Raw genomic sequence first — 25,318 nt, forward strand, 5'->3', positions numbered from 1 at the left:
AACACTTCAGTACTACATCAAGACCTTTAAGCCTCCAAGCAGACTGTCCCTCTGGTTTTGCATGATATTCTTAGGAAAGATGGTGGCAATGTTCAAGGCAGTTTTGTTTGCTCAATTTTGGTCGAGACCTTGAAAAAACACTGTTGGCCTCTTGGGACAAGTCAATACAGTCTCTGGATTGGCCCATTTGTCTCCCCTTCTGCTGTTGCCTGTCTCTCAGGTGGTGGTTGAGTTCACCCCTGTTAACTCAGTGTTGTTCCTTTCTCCCCATTCACAGGCAAGTTCTCACCACAGATGCCAGGCTTACAGATTGGGGAGCATTATTTTGTCACCTGACTGTTTAGGGGGTCTGGAGCAGCCAGGAAAAACTTCTTCCAATCAGCATGCTGGAACTCAGAGCTGTGTCTGACTGGCACTTCTACGTTGGCAGCACTCAATGGGTTGCTGATCAGGATTCAAACAATTCATCCGGAGGTGTTCAGGAAGGTTTGTCAGTGGTGGGGTACACTGGATGTCGATCTGCTCTTTCCAGGCTAAACCACAAGGTGCCGAAGTTTGTGGCAAGATGTCGGGACCCTAAGGCTAATAGATACAGCCAACAGCACACAGATTAGTTGATGGGATGCACGCTCCAAAAGTCCCGGGAACCAGCAGGAACCATAACTCTCAAAAAGCATAAAGTAGGAACAGCATTGGATGCTGTTCCTTCTTTATGCTTTTTGGGACCCAAAGGCTGTCACAGTCGACGCACTGCCAATCTCTTGGTCCCAGTTCTGTCTGCACTACCTTTTTCCACCTCAACCTCTTCTACCTAGACTTTTAAAGAGGATCAGTGTAGAAGATCTCATTGCTCTCGACTAGTATCTGCGGACCTGGTATTTGGATGTCATCAATCTCTTGTTGGATGTTCCATGGACACTACTGGACCACACTGATCTTCTGTCACTGAGTATGTTCTTCCACCAGAATTTACAGTTGCTCAATTTCACGGCATGGCTATTGAAGCCTCAAATTTGAGGGTGTCAGGGGTGTGTGATTTAGTCATCCAGACTATGAATAGAGCCCGGAGCCATCTTCGTTGTGAGTATACCATCGCACTTGGAAGGCTTATTTTTGTTGGTGTGAGTCTAACAGTACTTCATCAATGAGGGCTGGTGCTTAACTTCCTCAAAGGTCAGATGTCCACTCTGGCTACTCTATTTCAGAGGGATTTTGCATCTAAAGGTCAGGTTAAAATTATTTTCTCCAGGGGATATCGAACGCTAGACCACCCTATCGGGCACCTCCTGTATCCGTAGGATCTTATTCCTGGTTTGGAGGTCCTACAGTCTCCACCCCTTTTTTTTTTTTTCTTTACTCAAATAGATTGTTATCAAAGATAAATACAGCAGGATACACTCTTTCCAGAATACAATCCTTTTCAAGTAGACGAACCCCAACAACCAACAGTCTCCACCTTTTGAGCGTATCAGAAAGGTCTGTACATTTCCTCTCTCTGTTTATAAGATAGTTTTCCTTATCGCCAATACTTCTATCAGGAGGGTTTTAGCACTGGCGGCGCTTTCCTGCCACACTGCTTACCTTATTCCGCATCAAGATAAAGTAGTGTTGAGGCCAGTTTAATCCTTCCTTCCAAAGGTGATTTCAAATTTGAATTTTCATCTTTAATAAGGACGTTGTTTTTGCCTTCTTTTTGTCTGGCGCCATCTCATCCGATTTGGAAAACTCCGCACAAGTTGGACGTCAGGGTCTTAAGGTATATCTCAGCCACTGTCTCGTTTAGGTGATCAGATTCCTTGTCAAGCCACTTCCAAGGCAACCATTGCCCGCTGGATCAAAACTGCTGCTATTCAGGCCTATAAAGCTAAGGTCAGGGCGGCATCATGGCAGCACAGTATCCCCATGGTTCTGTGCCCCCAAGACTAGGAGAAACAGCTTTTATGGTGAGTATCAAAAAAATCTACTTTTTTCAATGTAGCCCATTTATTGTGTGTTTTTATTACTATTGTGCTGTAGTTGAGTCTAGCTTTAAATATTTTAGATAAACCGGTGGTATTTAACATTCATCTTTGGGGCAAAGATAAGTGATACATTTGTTTCTGCAGATTCACTTTTGGATACCAGCAGTGACCAGTTAAGCTGTACAGTGAAGCAAAAGATACAAGAGACAACCAAGAATGCAAATCTCCACCAAGATTACATTGTGGATGTCCTCCCTAAAAAGCCTCACCCAGACATCCCTCTGATGGAAAACAGGACACCCCAAAAATGTGTCTTACAAGTCACAGGGATGACGTGTGCCTCGTGTGTCTCCAACATCGAGAGGAACCTGAAGAAGAAAGATGGTAACTACATGTTGTACAACTTCATATTTTAGTTTGCTCACCAGGGCCGCCAACATTTCTTCTGAATTCTTTGTTTTAATATCACAATTAGGCCTCTTTCACACATCAATTTTTTGCCATCAGTCGCAATCCGTTGTTTTTTAAAAAAAACGGATACAGCACCTAATGCTGCTGGATCTTTTTTTTTTCTCATAGACTTGAATTAGCGACAGATGGCCGCACATTTCATCGGTCGTCCGAAGACGTCGGCCAGCAACAGATCCAGCGCCGTCCGTCGTTTGCTATAAAGGAAGCATATGTGCGCAGGAACAGTCGACTGTTTTTTAAAACTGAGCATGCCCAAAATGATTTTTCTTCCTTTAATATCTCCCTCCCCCTCTCCCCCCTCCCTCTCTAGCAGAAAATGAATATTTTGCATCCATGCATATGAATCTTAGCATTTATTCATTAGGCGTACCTCTACAGGTATTATTTCCGTGCTGGTTGCGCTGATGGCTGGTAAAGCAGAGGTCAAATACATTGCAGACCAGATTGAACCATCTGAAATTGCACAACTTATTGAAAACCTGGGCTTTGGAGCTGTTGTTTTGGAAGATTGCACTGCATCCCATGGTAGTATCGAGCTGGTGGTGAGTATATTACTAAAATCTATTCTGGTCACTTATTCTTCTAAACATGCCATGGCTGGGTTGGTATAGACATGGAAGGCTCCAGCGATACTGAAGCTTAGTCATAACCAGGTTACCTGTAAATGATCCTGTGTTATGATATGTTACAATATTGGGTAGCTGTTTGCTAAAAGAGACTGGAGAAAACCTGTGGTCACCTAACCTTTTTTTGCAATCACCTGCTTGAACTAGAAGACCAAGGCCTCTCTAGATACATCCAGATGTAGGCATCACAATTCATTTGCAGCTTGAAGATGCCTATGGGCATTTCCATTTAAGTAATTTCCTATATTGTCTTACTTTTCTCCACATTTATACCTTTTATGTTGCGATCTGCAGATTACAGGTATGACATGTGCCTCATGTGTTCACAATATTGAATCACGACTGATGAGATCGCCAGGTATTCTACAAGTCTCTGTGGCTCTTGCCACCTGCAAAGCTCAAGTCAAGTTTGATCCTGACATTGTTGGTCCTCGAGACATCATGCAAGTCATTGAGGTGAAGCACGAGGAATTAATTGTAGAATCATAATAGCATAATCTCATTAAATAAAGCATTACTATGCCTCCTAAAAGTATAAAAAAAGTCACCAGTAATGGTAATTTAGAGCCCATTTCATTGGTAATTGAAAATTTGGCTGCTGTGCCGCAGGTGGCGGTGCTGCTGTGTCTTCTGTTGACCAAAGAATATTGTTTTTTCTCTATATAATTTCCACATAATTAACCCCTGAACTGGGAGTCTAGGACCTTTTACTTGGTATATTGTTTTGAAAAGGCTAATATGACCTAAGAAATGACTAATGACTGAGGGGGGGAATGTTGGCCACTTTACTTGCTAATTAAAAACTCCTTTTATTTTATTCATAGGGGATTGGATTTCAAGCCTCTTTATCTAGAAGAGAGCCATCAGTTCATAACCTGGACCATAAAGAAGAAATAAAACAGTATGTATGGAAATATCTGTGCAATGACCCCATATTTTAAGAAAGGCAAAGAGTTCTGACCAGTTCAACTACACCTTGTCATAAAATATGATAATATACTGTCAAGACTACGCAGCCTTGGGGGTCACCACTGTCACCACATTGTCATAGTTAACACACGAATCTCACTGCTGCCACCAGTTGCCATGGGAACTCCACTCCGCTGCCTCCAATCATCAAGACAATTACACAATTACCTGAAAAGTGATGGACAAGGCCACGGCTGCTTACACTACAAGACTGGTTATTGGGGAACGAATAGTGAGTGTATAGTATATACACCTCTGTTTCTAACGCATGGAATATATGTATATACCTCATTCTGGTCACTGCCAGATCCCCAATAACAAAAAGAACCTACTAACTGTCACCACCCATAGTTTATACAGGCCAATTGAACACTTGTTACAGGTAACGTATTGCTTCAGGGGTGCGGTTTACGGAGCAAGAGGAGCAGAGCTATTAAATTTTATATTTAATCCAAAAATATAGGTAGTGGTTTTAAAAATATACAAGATGGCACAGAATGGGAACAAAACAATACGATATACACAATTGCATAAAATTAAAAGGGGTGATGAGAGACATGTACTAAACCTGGTGACAGAAATGTCTGAGTTTAGCAGACAGAAGCACTCATGACTTGGAAAATGAATTCTCGCACAGCTAACCAGGTCTTCCCAGAATGACAAAGACCCAAACCCAGTTTCTGCTTTTTTATTAGCTCTAAGTTATGTCCACACACCTCACCTTGATGACCTCATGTGGGGTCTGTTTGTGGGATGTGCTCGGCCCTTCAGAATTTGATAAGATCCCCAACTTACAAGAGGTCTTTGCACCTGAAGGTCAAAGGCATTAGATCTTGACGTCATATTTTTTTATTGTGATTTTACCTTTACGTAAAGACCAGAAATGACCTGGTTCACATCATCTATCTGATGATAATAAATTGGAGGAGTTTTGGTGACCCTACACTGATGTGAATGCGTCACATCTGTCCTTTCGCTACGACGCAGAAAATCTATATTCCATAAATAGCATATCAATACAAAACCCCCAAATTAATGTCTAGACAATGGAGACACAAAGGCCTGAAAACTCCCTTTGAACCCAGGATGTCCCTTCTCTATGCGTAAACAAATGTCAGTCTTGCTGTCCCTTTTTTTATCACAAATCTCCTGCTTAATTACCTTGACACGGCAGGGGGCCACTGCTTCAAAGGTTGTTTAAATTAGTTTTTCTCTCCCAGGCTATAACTAGTTTCCTATCTTCCCCATATCTTCAATGTCAGGTTCTACTTACAAAAGGAGTTCTCTGGAGATGTCTTATGGATTTTAGTTTTTCTATAACATAAACCTATATGGTAAAAATACAAGAGCATAGTTTAGTAACTTCCTTTTTTATCATTTTATACTATCATTGGTATTAGTTGGGTTTATGGAGTAAAATCTCTAGAGATCCCATTAATATATCATTATATTCAGTATAATCAATATTAGTTTTAGTACTTTGGAATTAATTGTCTGCAGGTCTTTTTCAATGTCTACAGTGAAAAACTAGGAGTACATTCACATGAGACTGATTCCCAGCAAATTCCTCCCCAGCTACAAAAGCTGCTGTGGATTTAATTTCATGAGTTGACAAAAATTCATCCACTTTCCCGATGCTGTAATATGCTCTGGATTTCCGAGTCCAAATCCACAGTGGAAAATCTACTGCTTATTGGACCTGTGTGGACATACTGTCAGTATATAAAATAGATCTGCTTTCATTTTTCAAATGAGTGGTGACACAGAGCTGGTCCATTACTGTAGACTCACTGTTACAAAGTTCAAAAATGATTAAAGGGATTGTCTGGCCTTATGATATTGATCAGTTATCTGCAGGCTACATCATCAATATCAGATACCCCCACTGATGATCAATACAGCTATCAATATAGTGCAATGGCTGCCGCCAGTTCTTGGCAATGGCCACTATGAGATGACTAGAGCTGTGCTGTTCATCTTAAACCGTTTACATCTGGCCTCCGTGTGTGCTGATAGCAGCTGATCATTAGGGGTAGGTAGGACCTCCACGATCTGGCATTGATAGGTCATCAATACCATAAGACCGGACAAGCCCTTTGATGAAGGAATCGCTGCATAAAGTTTATTTCATACTACTTCAGCATTATTTAGTAATGTATTTTGAATCCCAGGTGGAGAAAGTCGTTCTTGTTCAGCCTCATATTTGGCATCCCCGTCATCTGCATCATGATCTACATGTTAATCGCCAACAGTAATCACCATGGACAATCAGCGCTGGACAAAAACATCCTCCCTGGTTTATCCATAATGAACCTCATTTTCTTTATACTTTGCACATTAGTCCAGGTAAGCACAGCGCTTGTTTCTGGGGTGTTTGAACACATTTCTCCTTTATTCTAGTTGCATACTGAATGCTGATTTCCTAACACTAAATGTGTATATATAAACCTAAAAACTAACATTACTTTTTGTCTTGAATAAAAACAAAAATGCAGAACATGAATTTTGAAAAAAAAAAATCATTTTACAGCAATAATTTAGGAGACTGGTTACAGCAGGGGTCCTCAAACTTTTTAAACAGAGGGCCAGATCACGGTCCCTCAGACCATTGGAGGGCCGGAATATAATTTTTAAAAAAAATCTATGAACAAATTGCTATGCACACTGCACATATCTTATTTTGAAGAAATAAAACAAAACAGGAACAAATACAATATTTAAAATGAAGAACAAGTAAAGTTAAATCAACAAACTTACCGATCTTCTTTTTTTTTTAATGGGTCCTTTGAATATCCTACACTTTAAGGCCTCTTTCACACATCAGGTTTTCTGCTTCAGGCGCGATCCGGCGCTTTTGACTAAAACCGGATCCGTCGAAATGCAATGCCGGATCCGGTTTCCCCCCCATTGACTTGCATTAGAGCCGGATCGAGCCGGATGGCCATGCGTTTCATCCGATTTTCGCCGGATCCGGCAATGTGACGCGATCCGGCGTCTGGAAAAAACTGTGACTGTAACGTTTTTTGTATTCGTCGAAAAAGCCGGACACGCCGGATCCGGCGTGTCCGGCTTTTTCATACAATGAAAGCCTATGAGCGCCGCAATGCGCCGGATCCGGTTTTTTTGGTCTGAGCATGCTCAGTAGCTCTGCCCACAGGACATATATAAAAGTAAGACAATGGGACCCTCAGCCACACCCAACATGCCACCCAAGCCAAGAACCAGGAGCAGGAGAAGGCAGCAGACATCTGCAGCAGCAGCACCATCATCACCACCCCAAATGGAGCAGCATGCTGAACAACGGGAGGGGAGTCCAGCAGCAGATGAGAGACGGTAATTATCAAATCCCCCATTCCTCCAAACTAGGGCTATGGAATATCAAGATATTCATTGGCCCTTTGTTTCTCTTTATTCAACAGCCGCCCAATAGATGCAGCAGCAATGGCAGCAGCAGAAACACCACCCACAGCCATGGAGTCTGGCCATGAGGAAGACAGCACATCTTCTGGGAGCCCTCCCTCGCATCGTCAGCGTTTGACGGTAAGTTTTTATTTCCAAAATCCATCATCTCTGTAATATATGTGTATTCATTGCCTTTTATTTCAAAACAGGAATCACAAGATGAAGAGGAGCTCCCAGAAGAAGAAGGAAGGGGTGGACAGACACTTGGAGTGGGCTCACAATTGGTAAGTTTTTTGCATCAAACGCAGAAACACAACATCACACTACACACAACACATAGAAAACAATGTTCTGCAGACCACACACAGCAAACAAATGCCTACATCCAAAGACATAACATTTTTTGTTTTCTTCTCTAGTCTTCCCAATCTGGTGCTCGGCCAAGAGGTCCTCGCAGTGCCTCCCAGGGTCGTCGGCGACAGCAACGCGGCGGTCACCAGCGTGTAAGTATAAATATTTTTGCTTTGTTTTTTTTGCACTTTTTATTTCATTTCTTTTGTGGAGGCTAATTATGTTATTTTTGTCTTTTTCTTTAACAGCCTTCACAGCGTGCTCCCGACTCTGACGGTGAGGATGGAGGGATTGATGTGGACCACCTCATCGATCTCGTCAGAGAAAGGGAGCCGCTCTGGAATATGGCTGACCGACGCCACGCTGACCTGATCGTTACCCGACGACTCTGGGAGGAAATCTGTTCGCTCCTTGTGGACCGCTGGGAGGACCTCGAAGCTCGGGCCCAGATTAAAGAGCGTAAGTATATACAGTACCGGTTGCTTGATTTAAACCTGTGTTTCCCGAACTCCAGTCCTCGTGGTCCCCACGGATCATGTGTTCAGGATTTCTATTTACTTTGGAAATCCTGAAAACATGACCCCTGGGGACCATGAGGACTGGAGTTTGGAAAACACTGATGTTGTATACTAACCACTTTGTCCTTTCTCGTTTCAGGGGAGAGAATTGTGAAGCGGTGGCGGTCTGTGAGGGATCGTTTCAAGAAGGAGTTCAATAAAGAGATGCGGGCCCCGAGTGGATCTGGAGGACGCAGGAGCAAGTACAAGTACGCACGAGCCCTGTCGTTCCTCCGGGAGACAGTGCTCACCAGAAGGTAAATATTACACACCACATGTGACAAAAAAATGTTTAGATGTAACTTTTTTTTTTCAGCCAGGGCCATACCATGTCACTATTTTAATTGTTTTTTTTTCTCTTTATTCCACAGCACGGTGAGCAGCACTCGGGAGCCTGCACGATTGGACCCTTCTGAGGCGATCCCTGAGGAGACCGGCACCGAGGGACACTTCGACCGCCCCGGTACATCTGCACCTTCCCAGCCTTCCCACACATTCGACCCATCAGTCCCATCCACCAGCACAGGAGCATCGTGGCCGCCTACATTACCTGAAGCTGCTGGTGAGGAGATCGCTTTCCCTTTACCCCACCCTTCTGCCCCTGCCACCTCTAGTACACCTGCGGGTACTGGGCGGCAGCGGCAGAGGGGTCAGGAAAAGACTTATGCGCCAGAGTTCTTGCATCTGAATGCATCTTTCCAGAACTGTCTAAAAGTCTTGTCAGAGCAAATCTCCGCAGGCTATCAGCAGATCAACTCCAGCATTCTGGAGGTGACACTTCTGCAAACCATGCATTCAGAAGCAAGATCTTCGCCAAACCACACCTTTTTCAGGTCTGTTGTGGAGCGCATGGAAACGCTCTCTCCTGCCCAGCAGATGCATGTAATGCATTCATGCCACGCTGCTCTCCAGCAAGTTACCTCCCAACCTCCTCCTCCCACCACAGTAGTTTCTCCACCTGCACCCCCTCCAGCCACTTTCCATCCTCCCCCTCCTATTACATCTACACCCCCTCCAGCCACTTTCCATCCTCCCCCTCCTATTACATCTACACCCCCTCCAGCCACTTTCCATCCTCCCCCTCCTATTACATACCATCCACCTCCCTAGCACCATCCACCTCCCCAGCACCAGCAACCTCCACAGCACCAGCAACCTCCACAGCACCAGCAACCTCCCCAGTACCAGCAACCTCCCCAGTACCAGCAACCTCCCCAGTACCAGCAACCTCCCCAGTACCAGCAACCTCCCCAGTACCAGCATCCTCCCCAGTACCAGCATCCTCCCCAGTACCAGCAACCTCCCCAGTACCAGCAACCTCCCCAGTACCAGCAACCTCCCCAGTACCAGCAACCTCCCCAGTACCAGCAACCTCCCCAGTACCAGCAACCTCCCCAGTACCAGCAACCTCCCCAGTACCAGCAACCTCCCCAGTACCAGCAACCTCCCCAGTACCTGCAACCTCCCCAGTACCAGACATCTCCCCACTTCCAGCAACCTGCCCCGTACCAGACATCTCCCCACTTCCAGCAACCTGCCCCGTATCAGACATCTCCCCACTTCCAGCAACCTGCCCCGTACCAGACATCTCCCCACTTCCAGCAACCTGCCCCGTACCAAACTCCTTCCCCATACAACTTGCCATCAACATCATCTGCTCCTACAGTCCCTGCCCAACCCTCCACTCCACCACCCACCACCTCTTCTGCTTCCCACATGTCCACCCATTCTGTAGTTTTTTCCACACCTTCACCTCTAACTGTTCCTTCCCCACCACGATCCCAGTCCTCTCTCCACACTCCGTGTCGAAGTGTCCCGCAGCCCCTACAGCAGTATTTCCACCACACACTACACAGATTTATAATGTGTGTATTTAAATAAAAATGACCAGTTTTATGGTTTCAGTTTTATAGTTTCAAAGCTTTATTAAACAAGTTTATTAAAATTTTAAAAAAGTTTACTAAAAAAAACATTTTTCAATAAAAGTTAAATTATTTTACACTGGTTGTCTGTCATTTCTTTCTGCGGCGAAAAAGGTTAAATACAGGGTATTTAAAAGGTGAAATGGTATTCAAAACTAGGTATATAACTGTGGGTAAATTTTAGCTTTTTGCCACAGTTGTGTTCCTGGTTGTGTTTGAAGCAAAGTATTTCACCTAAAAAGTTGTGTTTATTGTTGGTGATTTCCTAACAATGTACACAACTTTTGTTAAAAGGTGAAATACTTTGCATAAAACACAACCAGGTACACACCTGTGGCCTAAAGCTAAAAATAGAGACCATGACAAGATAGCCAACTTTGGTTGGCAAAGGTATATACTGTTGGTACAGAAGGTACACAAGTTTGGTTGGGCACAAATCTTTCACACTCTGTCATCCTGCCAGTGTACTCTGCCTTGAGGTGACAAAGTATAGTGCAAAATTGTCCCTCATTACTGAAACCGTCACAGAACTTCTAGTGGTAATGTCATGGTAATCTTGCAAGGTGGTTTCTTCAGAGGTGTCCTCAATGGAAATGGGTTCCTTGCAGATAACAAAATTGTGGAGTACCACGCACGCTTTGATCACCTCGTCCACAGTTTCTGTCTTGAGGTTGATCGCAGTCAATAGGACCCGCCATTTGGCTGTCAGAATACCAAAGGTACATTCAACCATTCTTCTTGCTCTTGTGAGGCGGTAATTAAAAATGCGTTTTGGTCTTGTCAATCCTCTGCTAGAGTACGGTTTCAAAAGGTGTTCTGACAGCTGGAAGGCTTCATCCCCTACACAGACAAATGGCATAGGTGGACCAGATGTTTGCGGCAGCGGTCTAGGTGGTGGGAACTGGAAGGTGTTTCCATACAGTTTACGCCCCATGGCAGACAGTTTGAAAACTTGAGAGTCATTGGAGCGGCCATAGGCCCCAATATCAACCGCAATAAATTTGTATTCCGCGTCAGCGATGGCCATGAGGACAATTGAAAAATATTTCTTGTAATTGAAATATTCCGATCCCGATCCAGCTGGCTTTACAATGCGGATATGTTTCCCGTCCACAGCGCCCAAGCAGTTGGGAAACTGACATATCTGTTGAAACTTGTCAGCAATTTCAATCCACCTCTCTGTTGTGGGCTCTGGTAAAAACTCTTCAGCTAAGGAGTCCCACAGTGCACGGCATGTGTACTTCACTATTCCAGATATGGTGGAAATCCCGAGTCTGTACTGGAAATGCAGTGACGAAAGGGATTCTCCAGTTGCAAGAAATCTGTGGGGAATTAAAAAACAATAAATTAGTTTTAAATCACAGCATTACATACCAAAACTCAGCTATAACACTTGGAGATACAAACTACCACCAAGAAGATTGCAGTGAAAGTGTGCTCTGATGCGATCACATCCAATAAATGTGGCTTACCTTAAAGTCACCATCAGACGCTCTGTGGGTGAAACAGAGAAGCGGCAATAGGTGTCCGCTTTTCTTATGAGGTGTGCAATGCGCTCCACCAAGCAATCAAAATTCTCTATTTTCATCCTAACATATCCAAAAAATTTATCCGGGTTTCGTCGAAGGTCCATGCAGAGTGTAGCATAGACCCCACGCGTCATTCTCTTGGCTGTGATGGGGTGGATCCACAAACGTCGTCTACGATGCCTGATGCGCTGCTGTCTCGCTCTCTCCTTCTCCAGAACAATCACCCTCAAACGATTCGCCTCCGCTATAAAATCCGCCAAATTCTTCAAAATATTTCCAATGACAACATCCATCTTCGCCAGTAACTTGCTCTTCTCTCCAACCTGCACTTTCTCCTCTACAACCTGTCAAAGAAGGGCTGTAGGAACATGCTATATATAGTTTTCCAGTAGCCAATCCCGTTCGGAAGGCCACAATGGTCAATTTTAAAAACCGGATCCGGCGTAATCCGTCGAAAAACGGATGAACCGGATGAGACGGATCCGGTTTTGTCTGTCAAGAAAAAGACGCCGGATCGCGCCTGACGCCGAAAACCTGAAGTGTGAAAGTAGCCTAAGTCAGTTTTTTCTCTCTCTTGATAACATTGTTTCCTAGGGATTCAAAATTGCTTTTAGTAAAATACCAATATATTATACAGCGCCACAAAAACTATACCAGCTATAAAACTGCCCACACAGAGACCTACAGACTGCACTGCCCATCTATGCTGTCTTATCAGTGCCCATCAATGCAGCCTCACCAGTGCCCATATTGGTGGAACTCCACTTTTACCTCAGGCTCAGACTGGTGTGGTGAGAGAGTCCCCAATAGTCAGGTAAATGTCCCCAATAGGCAGCATAGGTCGCCAATAGGCAGGTAAATGTCCCCAGTAGGAAGCGTAGGTCCCCAATAGGAAGCCAAATGTTCCCAATAGGAAGTCAAATGTCCCCAATAGGCAGGTAAATGTCTCCAATAGGCAGCATAGTCCTCAATAGGCAGGTAAATGTTCCCAATAGGCAGCATAGTCCTCAATAGGCAGGTAAATGTTCCCAATAGGCAGCATATCCTCAATAGGCAGGTAAATGTCCCCAATAGGTAGCATAGGTCCCCATTAAGGAAAGTAAATGTCCCAAAAGGCAGCATAGGTCCCCATTAAGGAAAGTAAATGTCCCAATAGGCATGATTAGGTCCCCAATAGGCAGCACAGGTCCCCAATAGGACCCGGCGGTAAAAAAAACCAAAACAGTACTCGCCTATGTCCCCTGCTGCTCTGAGGAGGCACCCGCTCATCTCTGTCTTCCTTCGGCACAGGCGGCATGACGTCATCAGGCCGTGCAGGCGGCGTGACGACAATCACGTCGTCTGTGTGTGCTGTGCTGCATATTGAGGGCTGCGTAGCGCCTTTCCTCGGGTCCTCGTCCCGCCCGCGATTACTGGGCCCGCTGGCATTGAACTGCAGTGAAGTTTAATGTCGGTTGGGCCCAGAAGGCCGGATAAAAGTCCTCGGAGGGCCGCATGTGGCCCACGGGCTGTAGTTTGAGGACCCCTGGGTTACAGTCTAAGGGCTCATACTCTTCTGTGATTAAAACTAACGAGTGCAATCTGATTAAAAATTGTATTGCACTATAACTAATGGTAATAATTCAGTGCTCATCTACAATTTTTTTATTTTCTCAGCTCATATCGGACTGAGAAAAAAAAGTCAGCATGCTGCGAGTGACTGCGTATATTGAACGAGACTCGCCAATGCAAGTCAACGGGTGTGCCATGCAAATTTTTTTTTTTTTTAACGCACCCATCTCATAGGAAAACTGACATTTTCATCAGCCAAGTACAGTAAATTCCAGAGTGAATTGTCAGAATACAATAGAAGAGATATTTATAGAATTAAAAAAAAAAATCGCATGTGGTCCCCCTAATTTTTAATAACCTTCTGAGGGAAAGCCAACAGCTGATGTTTGGGGGCTGATGTTTTCAGCCTGAGCAGGGGATAATAAACATGGAGCTTCCCAGGCTATTAATATAAGCTCATAGCTGTCTACTTAGCCTTTACTGGTTGTTAAAATAGGGGACCACCCCCAAAAAATGACGTGGGTTCCCCCCTATATTTAATATACAGCCAAGGCTAGGCAGTCAGCTACGGGCTGATATTAATAGGCTAGGAAGGGGTCGATGATATTGGCACCCTCTCAGGCTGAGAACATCAGCCCTCAGCTGCCCCAGAAATGGTGCATCCTTTAGATCCGTCAGTTCTGGCGCTTAGCCTTTGCTCTGCCCACTTGCCCTGGTGCAGTGGCAAGTGGGGTAATAGTTTTGGGGTTGATGTCAGCTTTGTATTGTCAGCTGACATCAAGCCAAGGGGTTAGTAATGAAGATGCATCTATAAGACACCCCCATTACTATCCTCATAGCAAAGTGTAATAAAGACACAAACAGAACAAAGTCCTTTATTTGAAATAAATACTTCCCATTCCTCTTTTTCCCATTTACTACTGTATGAATAAAAAATAATAAACCACCATATTCCTCACCTGTCTGCAGATAATCCCTATGTGATGCTGTCCCATGAAGAACTCCAGCTTTGCCACATCCGAGTGGTTTGTTAAGCAGTGGCATGATGCGACCGCTCAGCAAGCCAGACAGAACACGCTGAGACAGTAGCGTGATTACGCTCCTTCGGTGGCAAGAGCTGACGTGACAAAGGTCACCGAAGTTCATAGCCAATGAACTTTGGTCACCTTACTGACCTCACTGCTTGCATCGTGAGCTCATGCCAGCACGTGCAGTCTCATTTGAAGTTTGCCAGTGACCATCTAGAAGATCCACAGGAGACATGGGAGAAGGTCATGTGGTCAAATGAGGCCAAAATAGAACTTTTTGGTATCAACTCCACTCCCCACGTTTGGAGGAAGAAAGAAGGATGAGTACAACCCCAAGAACACCTTCCCAACCGTGAAGCATGGTGGGGGAAACATCATACTTTGGGGGTTCTTTTCTGCAAAAGGGACAGGATCACTGTACCATATTGAAGCGAGAATGGATGGGGTCATATATCGCGATATTTTGGCCAACAACCTCCTTTCCTCAGTAAGAGCATTGAAGATGGGTCGTGGCTGGGTCTTCCAGCATGACAAGGACCCAAAACACACAGCCAGAGCAACTAAGTACTGGCTCTGTAAGAAGCATTTCATGGTCCTGGAGTGGACTAGCCAGTCTTCAGACCTGAACCCGATAGAAAATATTTGGAGGAAGCAGAAACTCAGTGTTGCCCAGCGACAGCCCCACACCCTGAAAGATCTGTATGGAGGAGTGGGCCAAAATCCCTGCCTATGCTGTGTGCAAACTTGGTCAAGAACTACAGAAAACGATTGACCTCTGTAATTGCAAACCATCGTTTCTGTACTAAATATTACGTTCTATTTTATCAAATACTTATGTCATGCAATAAAATGCAAATTAATTATGTAAAAATCATCATGTGATTTTCTGCATTTTTTTTTTTAAGATTCTGTCTCTCACAGTTGAAGTGTACCGACAATAAAAATTACAGATCTCTCCATTCTTTGTAGGTGGGAAAACTTGCAAAATCGGCAGAGTATCAAATACTTATTTTCCTCACTGTATGTCTATATTTAAGTTTTTGCATATGCCAATGGATCAGTTTTATATTTCTGCAAATAATCCTAGATGTGACCCAAATGCAACCCTCTATTGTCCTAGCCCACTGAATACATGTCTCATAAGAATACTAGACAGTTATTGGTTTTCTGATCCATATTATGGATACATTTATTTTTGAGTCTTGATTGACTATAGGAAACTCTCGGCCACAGATTGCTTTCCAATAATGCTTTAATATTCTGTCATTGGACTCTAACCATTAGCCATCATAAACCCTTGCAAGGGGCTCTTTTACTTTGTCTGCCTCGTAGTATTTGGTGCTTTTATAATGTAGTAATGATTTATAACATCCATATAGTTCAAAGCATATATTCCATTTCTGCAATCATTCACACTGTATCTCTTATTCCCAGACCTTTGGCGGATGGTACTTCTATGTCCAGGCTTACAAGTCTCTGAAACACAAGGCAACCAATATGGATGTACTGATTGTCCTAGCTACCACCATCGCCTATATTTACTCTGTGGTTATCCTGATTGTGGCCATTGTGGAGCAATCAGCCCAGAGCCCTGAGACCTTCTTCGATACACCCCCCATGTTGTTCATGTTCATCGCTCTGGGGAGATGGCTTGAACACATAGCAAAGGTAATTGTGCTAGATTGGTCCCTGTGGGGATCTCAAGGAAATCTCCTAGATCCTGATTTATCCCAGGAGGAATGTTTAACCCATGCTATTGCTTACGTCGTCAGCACAGTTTTATAAACCTGGCAGGATAATGATGTCCCCATTCTATTGAATCCCATCAGCTTATAGTATGGATTTATGCATTATTTGCAGATAAATCCTCCTGGGTAACGTGATATAACTGTTTTTATCTTTTGCATAAGAACACAGATTATTTCACAGTTCTCCCATATCCTGTATTTTACACCACATGGGTGTAAAATTGAAAAACACATTATATTCTCTGTCGATCGCTGGATGAAGGTCACAAATGTGATTTACAAAAAAAAAAACCCTACTAGATTTTATCAGACTGAAATAGTCTTAAGTAGAATAAGAAAAAAAATGGTCCTTTTCATTTCCCAACTTCCTCATGCCTCCAGCATAAATTTGCATCCAAAAAACTAGTTTTATACAAAGATAATTTATTCACTGAAGTTTGTGTGTATTGTATTTTTTTTTATTTTTTTTTATTTTTTCATTTAACTACTTATTGTATAGAACTTTTTAACAATTATCACTGCCATTATTACATGTTGAGGACATTATATTTGGATAAGATTAAGGCAGTGTCAGGTTGGATGATAGTGTGCCAACTGGTTCTCAACTCAAAACCATGCCAATTGCGAGTGAGGCTCATTCTTCATGTCTACTTGCTGCAAAACACTGGCAATTCGTGGTAAACCGTGTATACGGTAATTCTGCTGCATGGCACAGTGCTTATTCACGTGAGTGGTCAACCAGCCGTAGGCTTCACTTCACATGTCCAGCATTCACAGTCTGAATTAGCCACGGGTCTCCTGACTCAAAATCAACAACCCCGTGGACATCGATGATGTTGACTTCTAGTCAGCAGATGGAAAGATCTCACCCATATCCGTAGAAGTCAATAATATAGGACCACTCTGGAGGAAGAGGAGGGGAACACTATGGTCCCTATTGTCCCCTGTTGTGCCATTGACAAACAGCCTAGTTGCTATCAGACAACTAGTCTAGGTTCTTATACCACTCAAGCATCTATTTCTATATATAGTCACCACTTTCTATACTCTCCCCTGATGTGGCCTGTGCAAAAAGGCCGAAACTCATTGGGAATGTTTGGTGTTGTGAGTTCATTTTCCCCTTCACTACTGAGGCCCGAGGAACTCCCTCTTCTGGTAAAGAAAGGTAGTGAGCCTGATTATCAAACACCTGAGCCTAATGATGATGACTGGCTGAGTGGAGTTACTGACTGGATATAAGGCTGCCAACGCCCTTCTGCCCTGCTGGTGATTTCTCTGTGGGATCCTTGGAGACTAGTCTGAATTCCTGCTCTTCTAAAGCTAAGTTTTCTGCTCGGCTTTTTGCATTTGTGCTTTGACTTTGTTTTGCTTTGTTTTTCTGGATTTCTGCCATTCCCTTCTGGGGTTAGCTGAATTCTTTAGCTCTGTCTTCTGAAAATACCTGAGTGCTGATTTAGTTTTTGAAGCCTAGCTGCTTCAGGGTCTTTTTCCATATCAGCTTGTTGGCTTATGTCTTTGATAGGGTTTTGGCAGATTGCAGACAGCAACCTTCCTTTCCTGTTCTGTTTAGTTAGCTTGGGTCCCATCGTTTGCTCAGCCTATCTTTCTATCTGTGTAAGTGTTTTTCATCTTGCTTCACCGTCATTATATGTTGGGGGCTGCCTTTTACTTTGGGGTCTGCTCTGGGGCAGTTTAGATTTCCTTTTCTGTCTTTAGGCTATTTAGCTCTCCGACTGTGATCGAGGGGTCTAGGGCACCGTAGGAACCCCCCACGGCTACTGCTAGTTGTGTTGATAGGTTCAAGGGTCTGCAATCTGATAGTTGCCAACTTCTCTGGTTTTCTGGACGTAGCTTCTATTTTTGTGTCTGCCTCCTACGGTGACTCAATCATAACAGTTTGGGGTTCACTACTATTAGGACATCACTTGGGGTACTGCCTTTGTTAGGGTGGGAGTCGTTTACATGGGGCACGCCAGGGGACTATAGGGACCAAAGTGTTCCCCCTCTTCCTCCAGAGTAGTCCTCTATCGATACCGGTGAGATCTTTGCATTTTTTGTCTGCACTGTTGGCGTCGTGGGCACAATGTTTGTCATAAGTGTTACTTGCTTTTAGATCGTCTTTGTGAATTTGAGTATTTTTAATATAGCTAATTGAAAGTGAAGTTTTATGGTTTCTTGTGCTGAGTATTTACAATTACTTTAGGGACTTTAGTTGCCACATCTGCTTTGGTTTCTTGTCAGGAGACTTATCGCCTGTTCAGACATTGTGATCTATACTTGGACTGTGTATGACCGACATGTGAAATTCGGTCTTGCTATGAGTACATGCTGCTGAGCATCAATGACCGCTCTCTAAGGCTCACCTGTTTTAGGTGCTGAGATGATTCTTTGGATGCTTGTAGATGAATTGTGATGCTTGAGTGAATCTCCTCCAGATCTCATGCACTTGGCAATGGCATAGCAGAGTTATGATAAGGTTGCTAACTTGTGTAATTGTGCAGCGTCCAACCTGCAGCATCCAGATGTTACATTATAGTGGATGGGATTTCAAGAAATCCCCAAGCCCACTATGCATCCAGAGATGCCCGCGGATCACCTTCGGAGACAGATTTGCAGCACGTCTTTCCAGACCACAGCATGTCTATTTCTCTTGTGGTGACTCTAATCTCTGCAAGAGAAATTTCACCAATACAATGTATTTGATGCGGTGAATTCGCACGGTTCAGTGATCACATGCGGATTCACCTGCGTTCAATAGCCGGCAGCGCTTTGGACACTGTGAACATACCTTGAACCCAAAACGCTGGCACTTCTGGATCGTGTGGCGGCCTAATACAGACACCCTATGCCACCATATGGTCCTGCTTTTGGGAAATGTATCATCCCTAGAAACTATTCTACTAGATGATAATATTCTCTCTAAAATCAGAGGCACATGGAGGTACCAGTATAGACTGATATATTTCTACAAGCACCATATCTAATATCTTTGTGGCATGGATCCATGCTCTGCACAGGGCTGTATATTGAATATTTACTTAGAAGTATACAATAGATATATCTGTGCAGTGTATGAAGTCAGGGCAATCTCCCTAGCATAACCAGGATGGAGGGGGTAATAACAATACCAGCAGGGTAAAGCAGTAATTTAATTCTCTCTCCATCATAGAGTAAAACTTCGGAAGCTCTTGCCAAGCTAATATCCCTCCAAGCTACAGAGGCGACAGTTGTGACTCTAGGATCCAATCACTCAGTTCTAAGGTAATGCCTCACGTGCTTTTCAAGATTACTTAAAGCATAGTTCAGTCTTTTACCAAACACTGGACATTATTCAACTTCTTCCATAGTTTCTGGTATTAGTCTGTTGCTGCAGTTTGCATACAATCATTGCTTATTAGCAGAACTGCAAAGTGCCTTGGATGAAGTTGCATCTCCTATACATAGAACAGCTCGGCACAGATGGCGACAACCCTGGCACACGCTGCAAACACATTTCTTACTGTGTGCTCAGGTGTGCCGAACGTCTGTGGAGAAAATCCAATCTGCCCGAAGAGGTCATCCATTGTAAGTTTATGCTTAAAAGATACAACACTGTCCTCCTCCTCTCCAAACAAACCTATTTCAACACCCTCATCACTTCACTATCCAATAACCCTAACCATCTCTTTGACACTTTTCATTCCCTACTCAACCAAAGAGTGCAAGCCCCAACCACGGATCTCCACGCTGACGATCTGGCCAATTATTTCAAAGAAAAAATTGACCAGATCCGACAGGAAATTTTCTCCCAATCCCCTCATACCATGCATTGTCCTCCCTCCCCCACTGCATCTAGCTCACGCTCTGATTTTGAACCAGTCACAGAAGAAGTAGTAATCAGGCTCCTTGCATCTTCTCGCCCGACCACTTGCACCAGTGAACCTATTCTGTCACATCTCCTCCGGTCCATTTAGCCTGCGGTCACCACTCGCCTAACAAAAATATTCAACCTCTCTCTCTTCTGGTATATTTCCCTCCTCATTTACGCATACCATCATACAGTCATTACTTAAAACACCAACCCTCGACCAAAACTGTGCCGCTAACTATAGACCTGTCTCTAATCTTCCCTTCATCTCTAAACTCCTGGAACGCCTGGTCCACTCCCGTCTTATCCACTATCTCTCAGATAACTTTCTTCTCGACTCTCTTCAATCCAGTTTCCGCTCTTTACACTCTACTGAAACTGCCCACACTAAAGTCTCTAATGATCTACTAACAGCTAAATCTAATGGTCACTACTCCATGCTAATCCTCCTGGATCTCTCTGCAGCATTCAACACTGTGGATCATCAGATCCTCCTCATTATGCTCCGTTCCATTGGCCTCAAGGACACCGTTCTCTCCTGGTTCTCCTCCTATCTCTCTGACCGCTCCTTCACTGTATCTTTTGCTGGCTCCTCCTCCTCTCATCTTCCCCTTACTGTTGAGGTTCCTCAAGGATCAGTCCTAGGCCCCCTCCTTTTCTTTGTATACTACCCTTATTGGACAAACAATCAGTGAATTTGGTTTCCAGTACCATCTCTATGCTGATCACACTCCATTATACACCTCTACTCCTGACATCACACCTGCATTATTAGAAAACACCAGTGATTGCCTTACCGCTGTCTCTAACATCATATCCTCCTATCTGAAACTGAACCAGTCAGATACTGAACTCCTTGTGTTTCCTCCCTCTAGTAACCTACCTGTGTCCGACATTCCCATGACCCCATGCCCGCTGTCTTGGGGTCATTCTTGATTCTGAGCTTTCATTCACCCCCACATCCGATCACTGGCTCTCTCTTTGTATATGCACCTCCAAAAGCATTTCTAGAATTCGACCTTTTCTTACTTTCGCCTCTGCAAAAACTCTCCCCTCTCCAATCTTTCTTGAATGCTGCAGCCAGGATCATATTCCTCACCAGCTGTTACACCGATGCCTCTACCTTGTGCCAGTCAATGCACTGGTTACCCATCCACTCCAGAATCCAGTACAAACGTATTACTCTCACCCACAAAGCATGCCACGGTTCAGCACCACCCTACATCTCCGCCCTCGTCTCAGTCTACCACCGTACCTGTGCCCTTCGTTCTGCTAATGACCTGAGGTCCAAGACTTCACGTGCTGCACCAGTTTTTTTGGAATGCATTACCCAGGATAATTCGATTAATCCCATAATAACCACAGTTTTTAGCGTACCCTAAAAACGCATGTCATGTTTTCAGGATTTCATTAGTATGGCCCAGGTGATGGAATTATTGCCTGACCTGGTGATGCAATTATCACCTTGGCCATACTAAGGAAATCCTGAAAACATGACCTGTTGGTGGCTCTTGAGGACTGGAGTTGGGGAACACTGCTCTACATCATGCTGCTCTTGGATGGGGTAGAAAAAACCTGGTGACAGGATCCCCTTTAATGCATAACTAAACTTTTGGCATGATATAGCCACATGAAAGAAGTTTTGATTGGAAGCAATTCAGGTCCCAAGATTCCCACCAATTGCAGAAACTACAGTGTAGAAGCGCTTTGAGGAGCAGAGCAGTGTATGGACCCAAAAAAAGGAGTATAAGGTCTATATTCTATATCTTATACTTTGTACACCGCTGTGCTCAAGACCGGAGGATCAGCTAGTGGTTCTGTCCTTCGATTCAGCCATCAATGGGGATCTGAGAAATCAAAACTCTTGAGGCAGCTAAGTAGGAACATGTTACGGACCATCACCTCACTGAAACCCAGGACTAACAGTTCTGGAAATCTCGATTTATATTTTGGATCATAAAGCGAATTTCTACTTTTAAACATAATTTTGTTACTTTTTTTTCCTAAATACATAAATTTTTACACTAGTATCTTTTTTAATTTAGCCTTGAAGAGGTCAGAGCTCTTTACTCTGTGTCTTTATTACATTTGACTATGAGGTTAGTAATGGGGGATGTCTTACAGACGCCTCTCCGTCACTAACCCCTGGGCTTGATGTCAGTGGACATAAAACAGCTGACTTCAGCTCCATGACTATTGCCCTACTTGCCACTGCACCAGGGTAAGTGTGAAGAGCTAAGCGCCAGAATTTTCTCATCTAATGGGATGCGCCATTTCTGGGGCGGCTGAGGATGATGTTCTTAATTTGGGAGGGGGGCAATATCCATAGCCCCTTCCTAGGCTATTAATATTAGCCCATAGCTGTCTGTTTAGCCTTTGCTTGTTGCTATATATAGGGGGAACCTGACATCATTTTTTCTTTTTTTGGGGGGAGTGGGGGTCCCCTACTATAACTAGTAAAGGCTAAGCAAAACAGCTGTGAGCTGATATTAATAGCCAGGGAACCTTTATGGCTGTTTGTTCCTTTCCAGAATATTAACACCGACCCCCTAGCCACTGGCTTTGCCTCGGCTGATTATGAAAATTATGGCGGACCCCTCGACATTTTTTAAATGTATTTCTTTATTTAAAAAATAGACGTACAGAAAAATAAGCATGCAAAGCACTGATTAGAAATCACATTGACAAATATCTATCTATCTACAGGTGCTTCTCACAAAGTTAGAATATCATCAAAAAGTTATTTTATTTCAGTTCTTCAATACGAAAAGTGAAACTCATATTATTTAGTCATTACAGAGTGATCTATTTCAAGTGTTTATTTCTGTTAATGTTGATGATTATGGCTTACAGCCAATGAAAACCCAAAAGTCATTATCTCAGTAAGTTAGAATACTTTATAACACCAGCTTGAAAAATGATTTTACAATCTGAAATGTTGGCCAATGAAATGTATGTTCAGTAAATGCACTCAATACTTGGTAGGGGCTCCTTTTACAATAAAGGGAATCTGTCACCCTTTTTTTGCCCTATGAGCTGCTGGCATTGACATCAGGGGCTTATCTACAGCATTCTGTAATGCTGTAGATAAGCCCCCGATGTAACCTGAAAGATAAGAAAAGAGTTAGATTATACTCACCGGAGGGGGTGGTCCGGTCCGATGCCTCCCATCTTCATGCGATACCGTCCTCTTCTTCCCTTCCTGTAGTGGCTCCGGCGCAGGTGCACTGCTCTGCCCTGTTGAGGGCAGAGCAGAATACTGCAGTGTGCAGGTGCCGGACCTCTCCCGACGCCTGCGCACTGCAGGACTCTGCTCTGCCCTCAACAGGGCAGAGCAGTGCACCAGTGCCGGAGCCACTACAGGAAGAGAAGAAGAGGACGGCATCGTATGAAGATGGGAGGCATCGGACCGGACCGCGACACCCATTGGACCGGACCACCCCCTCCGGTGAGTATAATCTAACGTGTTTTTTTTATCTTTCAGGTTACATCGGGGGCTCATCTACAGCATTACAGAATGCTGTAGATAAGCCCCCGATGTCAATGCCGGCAGTTGATAGTCCAAAAAAAGGGTGACAGATCCCCTTTAATTACTGCAACAATGCGGTGTGACATGGAGGCAATAAGCCGGTGGTACTGCTGAGTTGTTATGGAAGCCTAGGTTGCATTGATGGCAGCCTTCAGGTCGTTTGCATTGTGGGGTCTGGTGTCTCTCATCTTCCTCTTGACAAATAACCATAGATTCTCTATGGGGTTAAGGTCAGGCAAGTTTGCTGGCCAATCAAGCACAGTGATACTGTTATTAAACCAGGTATTGGTACTTTTGGCAGTGTGGACAGGTGCCAAGTCCTGCTGGAGAATGAAATTTCCATCTCCAAAAAAGCTTGTCGGCAGAGGGAAGCATGAAGTGCTCTATGATTTCCTGGTAGACGGCTGCGCTGACTTTGGTCTTGATAAAACACAGTTGACCTACACCAGCAGATATGACTCCCCAAACCATCACTTATTGTGGAAACCTCACACTAGACCTCAAGCAGCTTGGATTGTGGCCTCTCCACTCTTCCTCCAGACTCTGGGACCTTGATTTCCAAATGAAATGTAAAATTTACTTTCATCTAAAAACAACACCTTGGATCACTGAGCAACAATCCCAGTTCTTTTCTCTTTGGCCCAGGTAAGACGCTTCTGGCGTGGTCTTTTGGTCATGAGTGGCTCGTCACAAGGAATGCAACACTTGTTGTCCTGGATATGTCTGTGTGTGGTGGCTCTTGAAGCAATGACTCCAGCAGCAGTCCACTCCTTGTGAATCTCCCCCAAAGTTTTGAATGGCCTATTCTTAACAATCCTTTCAAGGCTGCGGTTTCTTGTGCGCCTTTTTCTACCCCACTATTTCCTTCCACTCCACTTTCCATTAATATGCTTGGACACTGCAGCACTTTGTGAACAGCCAGCTTCTTTAGAAATGACCTTTTGTGGCTTATCCTCCTTGTGGAGTGTGTCAATGACTGCCTTCTGGACATCTGTCAAGTCAGCAGTCTTCCCCATGATTGTGGATCCTACTGAAACAGACTAAGGGGCCTTTTTAAACACTTAGGAATCCTTTGCAGGTTTTTTTTGTTAATTATTCTAATTTACTGAGATAATGACTTTTGGGTTTTCATTGGCTGTAAGTCATAATCATCAACATTAACAGAAATAAACACGTGAAATAGATCACTCTGTTTGTAATGACTCTATAGAATGAGTTTCACTTTTTGTATTGAAGGACTGACATAAATTAACTTTTTGATGATAATTGTGTGAGAAGCACATGTATCTATCATCTATCATGTTCCTAATCACTATTTATCTCTATCTTTGAACATCTTTTAATACATCAAACTTCCCATACATGGCACACTGACAGCACATGAATTGCACACGGATGTCACATACATGCACCACGGATTTCAAAAGTACTGGTTTTTCCAGTAGAGAAATCATCAGGATGTGTGACGGGGGGGGGCTAATACAAAGCTCCAAATCCCCTCCATAAACATACTTTTAAAGATCCCTTTCTGCCACCATTAGAGGGAGTTTACTGCATACTGTGTTAAGCAAGCAAGTTAACGCTATGCAGGAAACTCCCTCTAGTGGTGACTGCAGGAAGCAGAATGTGTGTATGTATATACAGTATGTGTGTGTGAGATATATATAATGTGTGTTTACAGTGGTGTTTTCTGTGTTCTGTATGTTACATATATGAAGTGTGTTCTGAATGTATGTAGTTTCTGCATTTTCTCCTGACACTGCTTTCTGGCAGCTGGTGGGGGTAAACCTTTCCTATTTTCAGCTAATGTACATGGAGAGCAGTTGC

General features: G+C 43.8%; 1 protein-coding gene across 3 annotated transcripts in view; it reads left to right on the forward strand.

Annotated features, from left to right (window-relative positions):
* The window catches only part of ATP7B (ATPase copper transporting beta), a 150,432-nt gene that overhangs the window by 89,760 nt on the left and 35,354 nt on the right, over nt 1-25,318 (forward strand). For all 3 annotated transcript variants that reach the window (XM_073583303.1, XM_073583304.1, XM_073583302.1), the window contains 7 exons: nt 2,106-2,345; nt 2,811-2,974; nt 3,353-3,514; nt 3,883-3,959; nt 6,199-6,373; nt 15,802-16,035; nt 19,285-19,376. In XM_073583303.1, the coding sequence (XP_073439404.1) occupies nt 2,106-2,345; nt 2,811-2,974; nt 3,353-3,514; nt 3,883-3,959; nt 6,199-6,373; nt 15,802-16,035; nt 19,285-19,376 (1,144 nt within the window). The remainder of the gene's footprint in view (nt 1-2,105; nt 2,346-2,810; nt 2,975-3,352; nt 3,515-3,882; nt 3,960-6,198; nt 6,374-15,801; nt 16,036-19,284; nt 19,377-25,318) is intronic.

This window comes from Dendrobates tinctorius, unplaced genomic scaffold (genome assembly GCF_039654945.1).
Source record: "Dendrobates tinctorius isolate UK_male_01 unplaced genomic scaffold, ASM3965494v1 ptg000075l, whole genome shotgun sequence".
NCBI classification, from domain to species: Eukaryota; Metazoa; Chordata; class Amphibia; order Anura; family Dendrobatidae; genus Dendrobates; species Dendrobates tinctorius.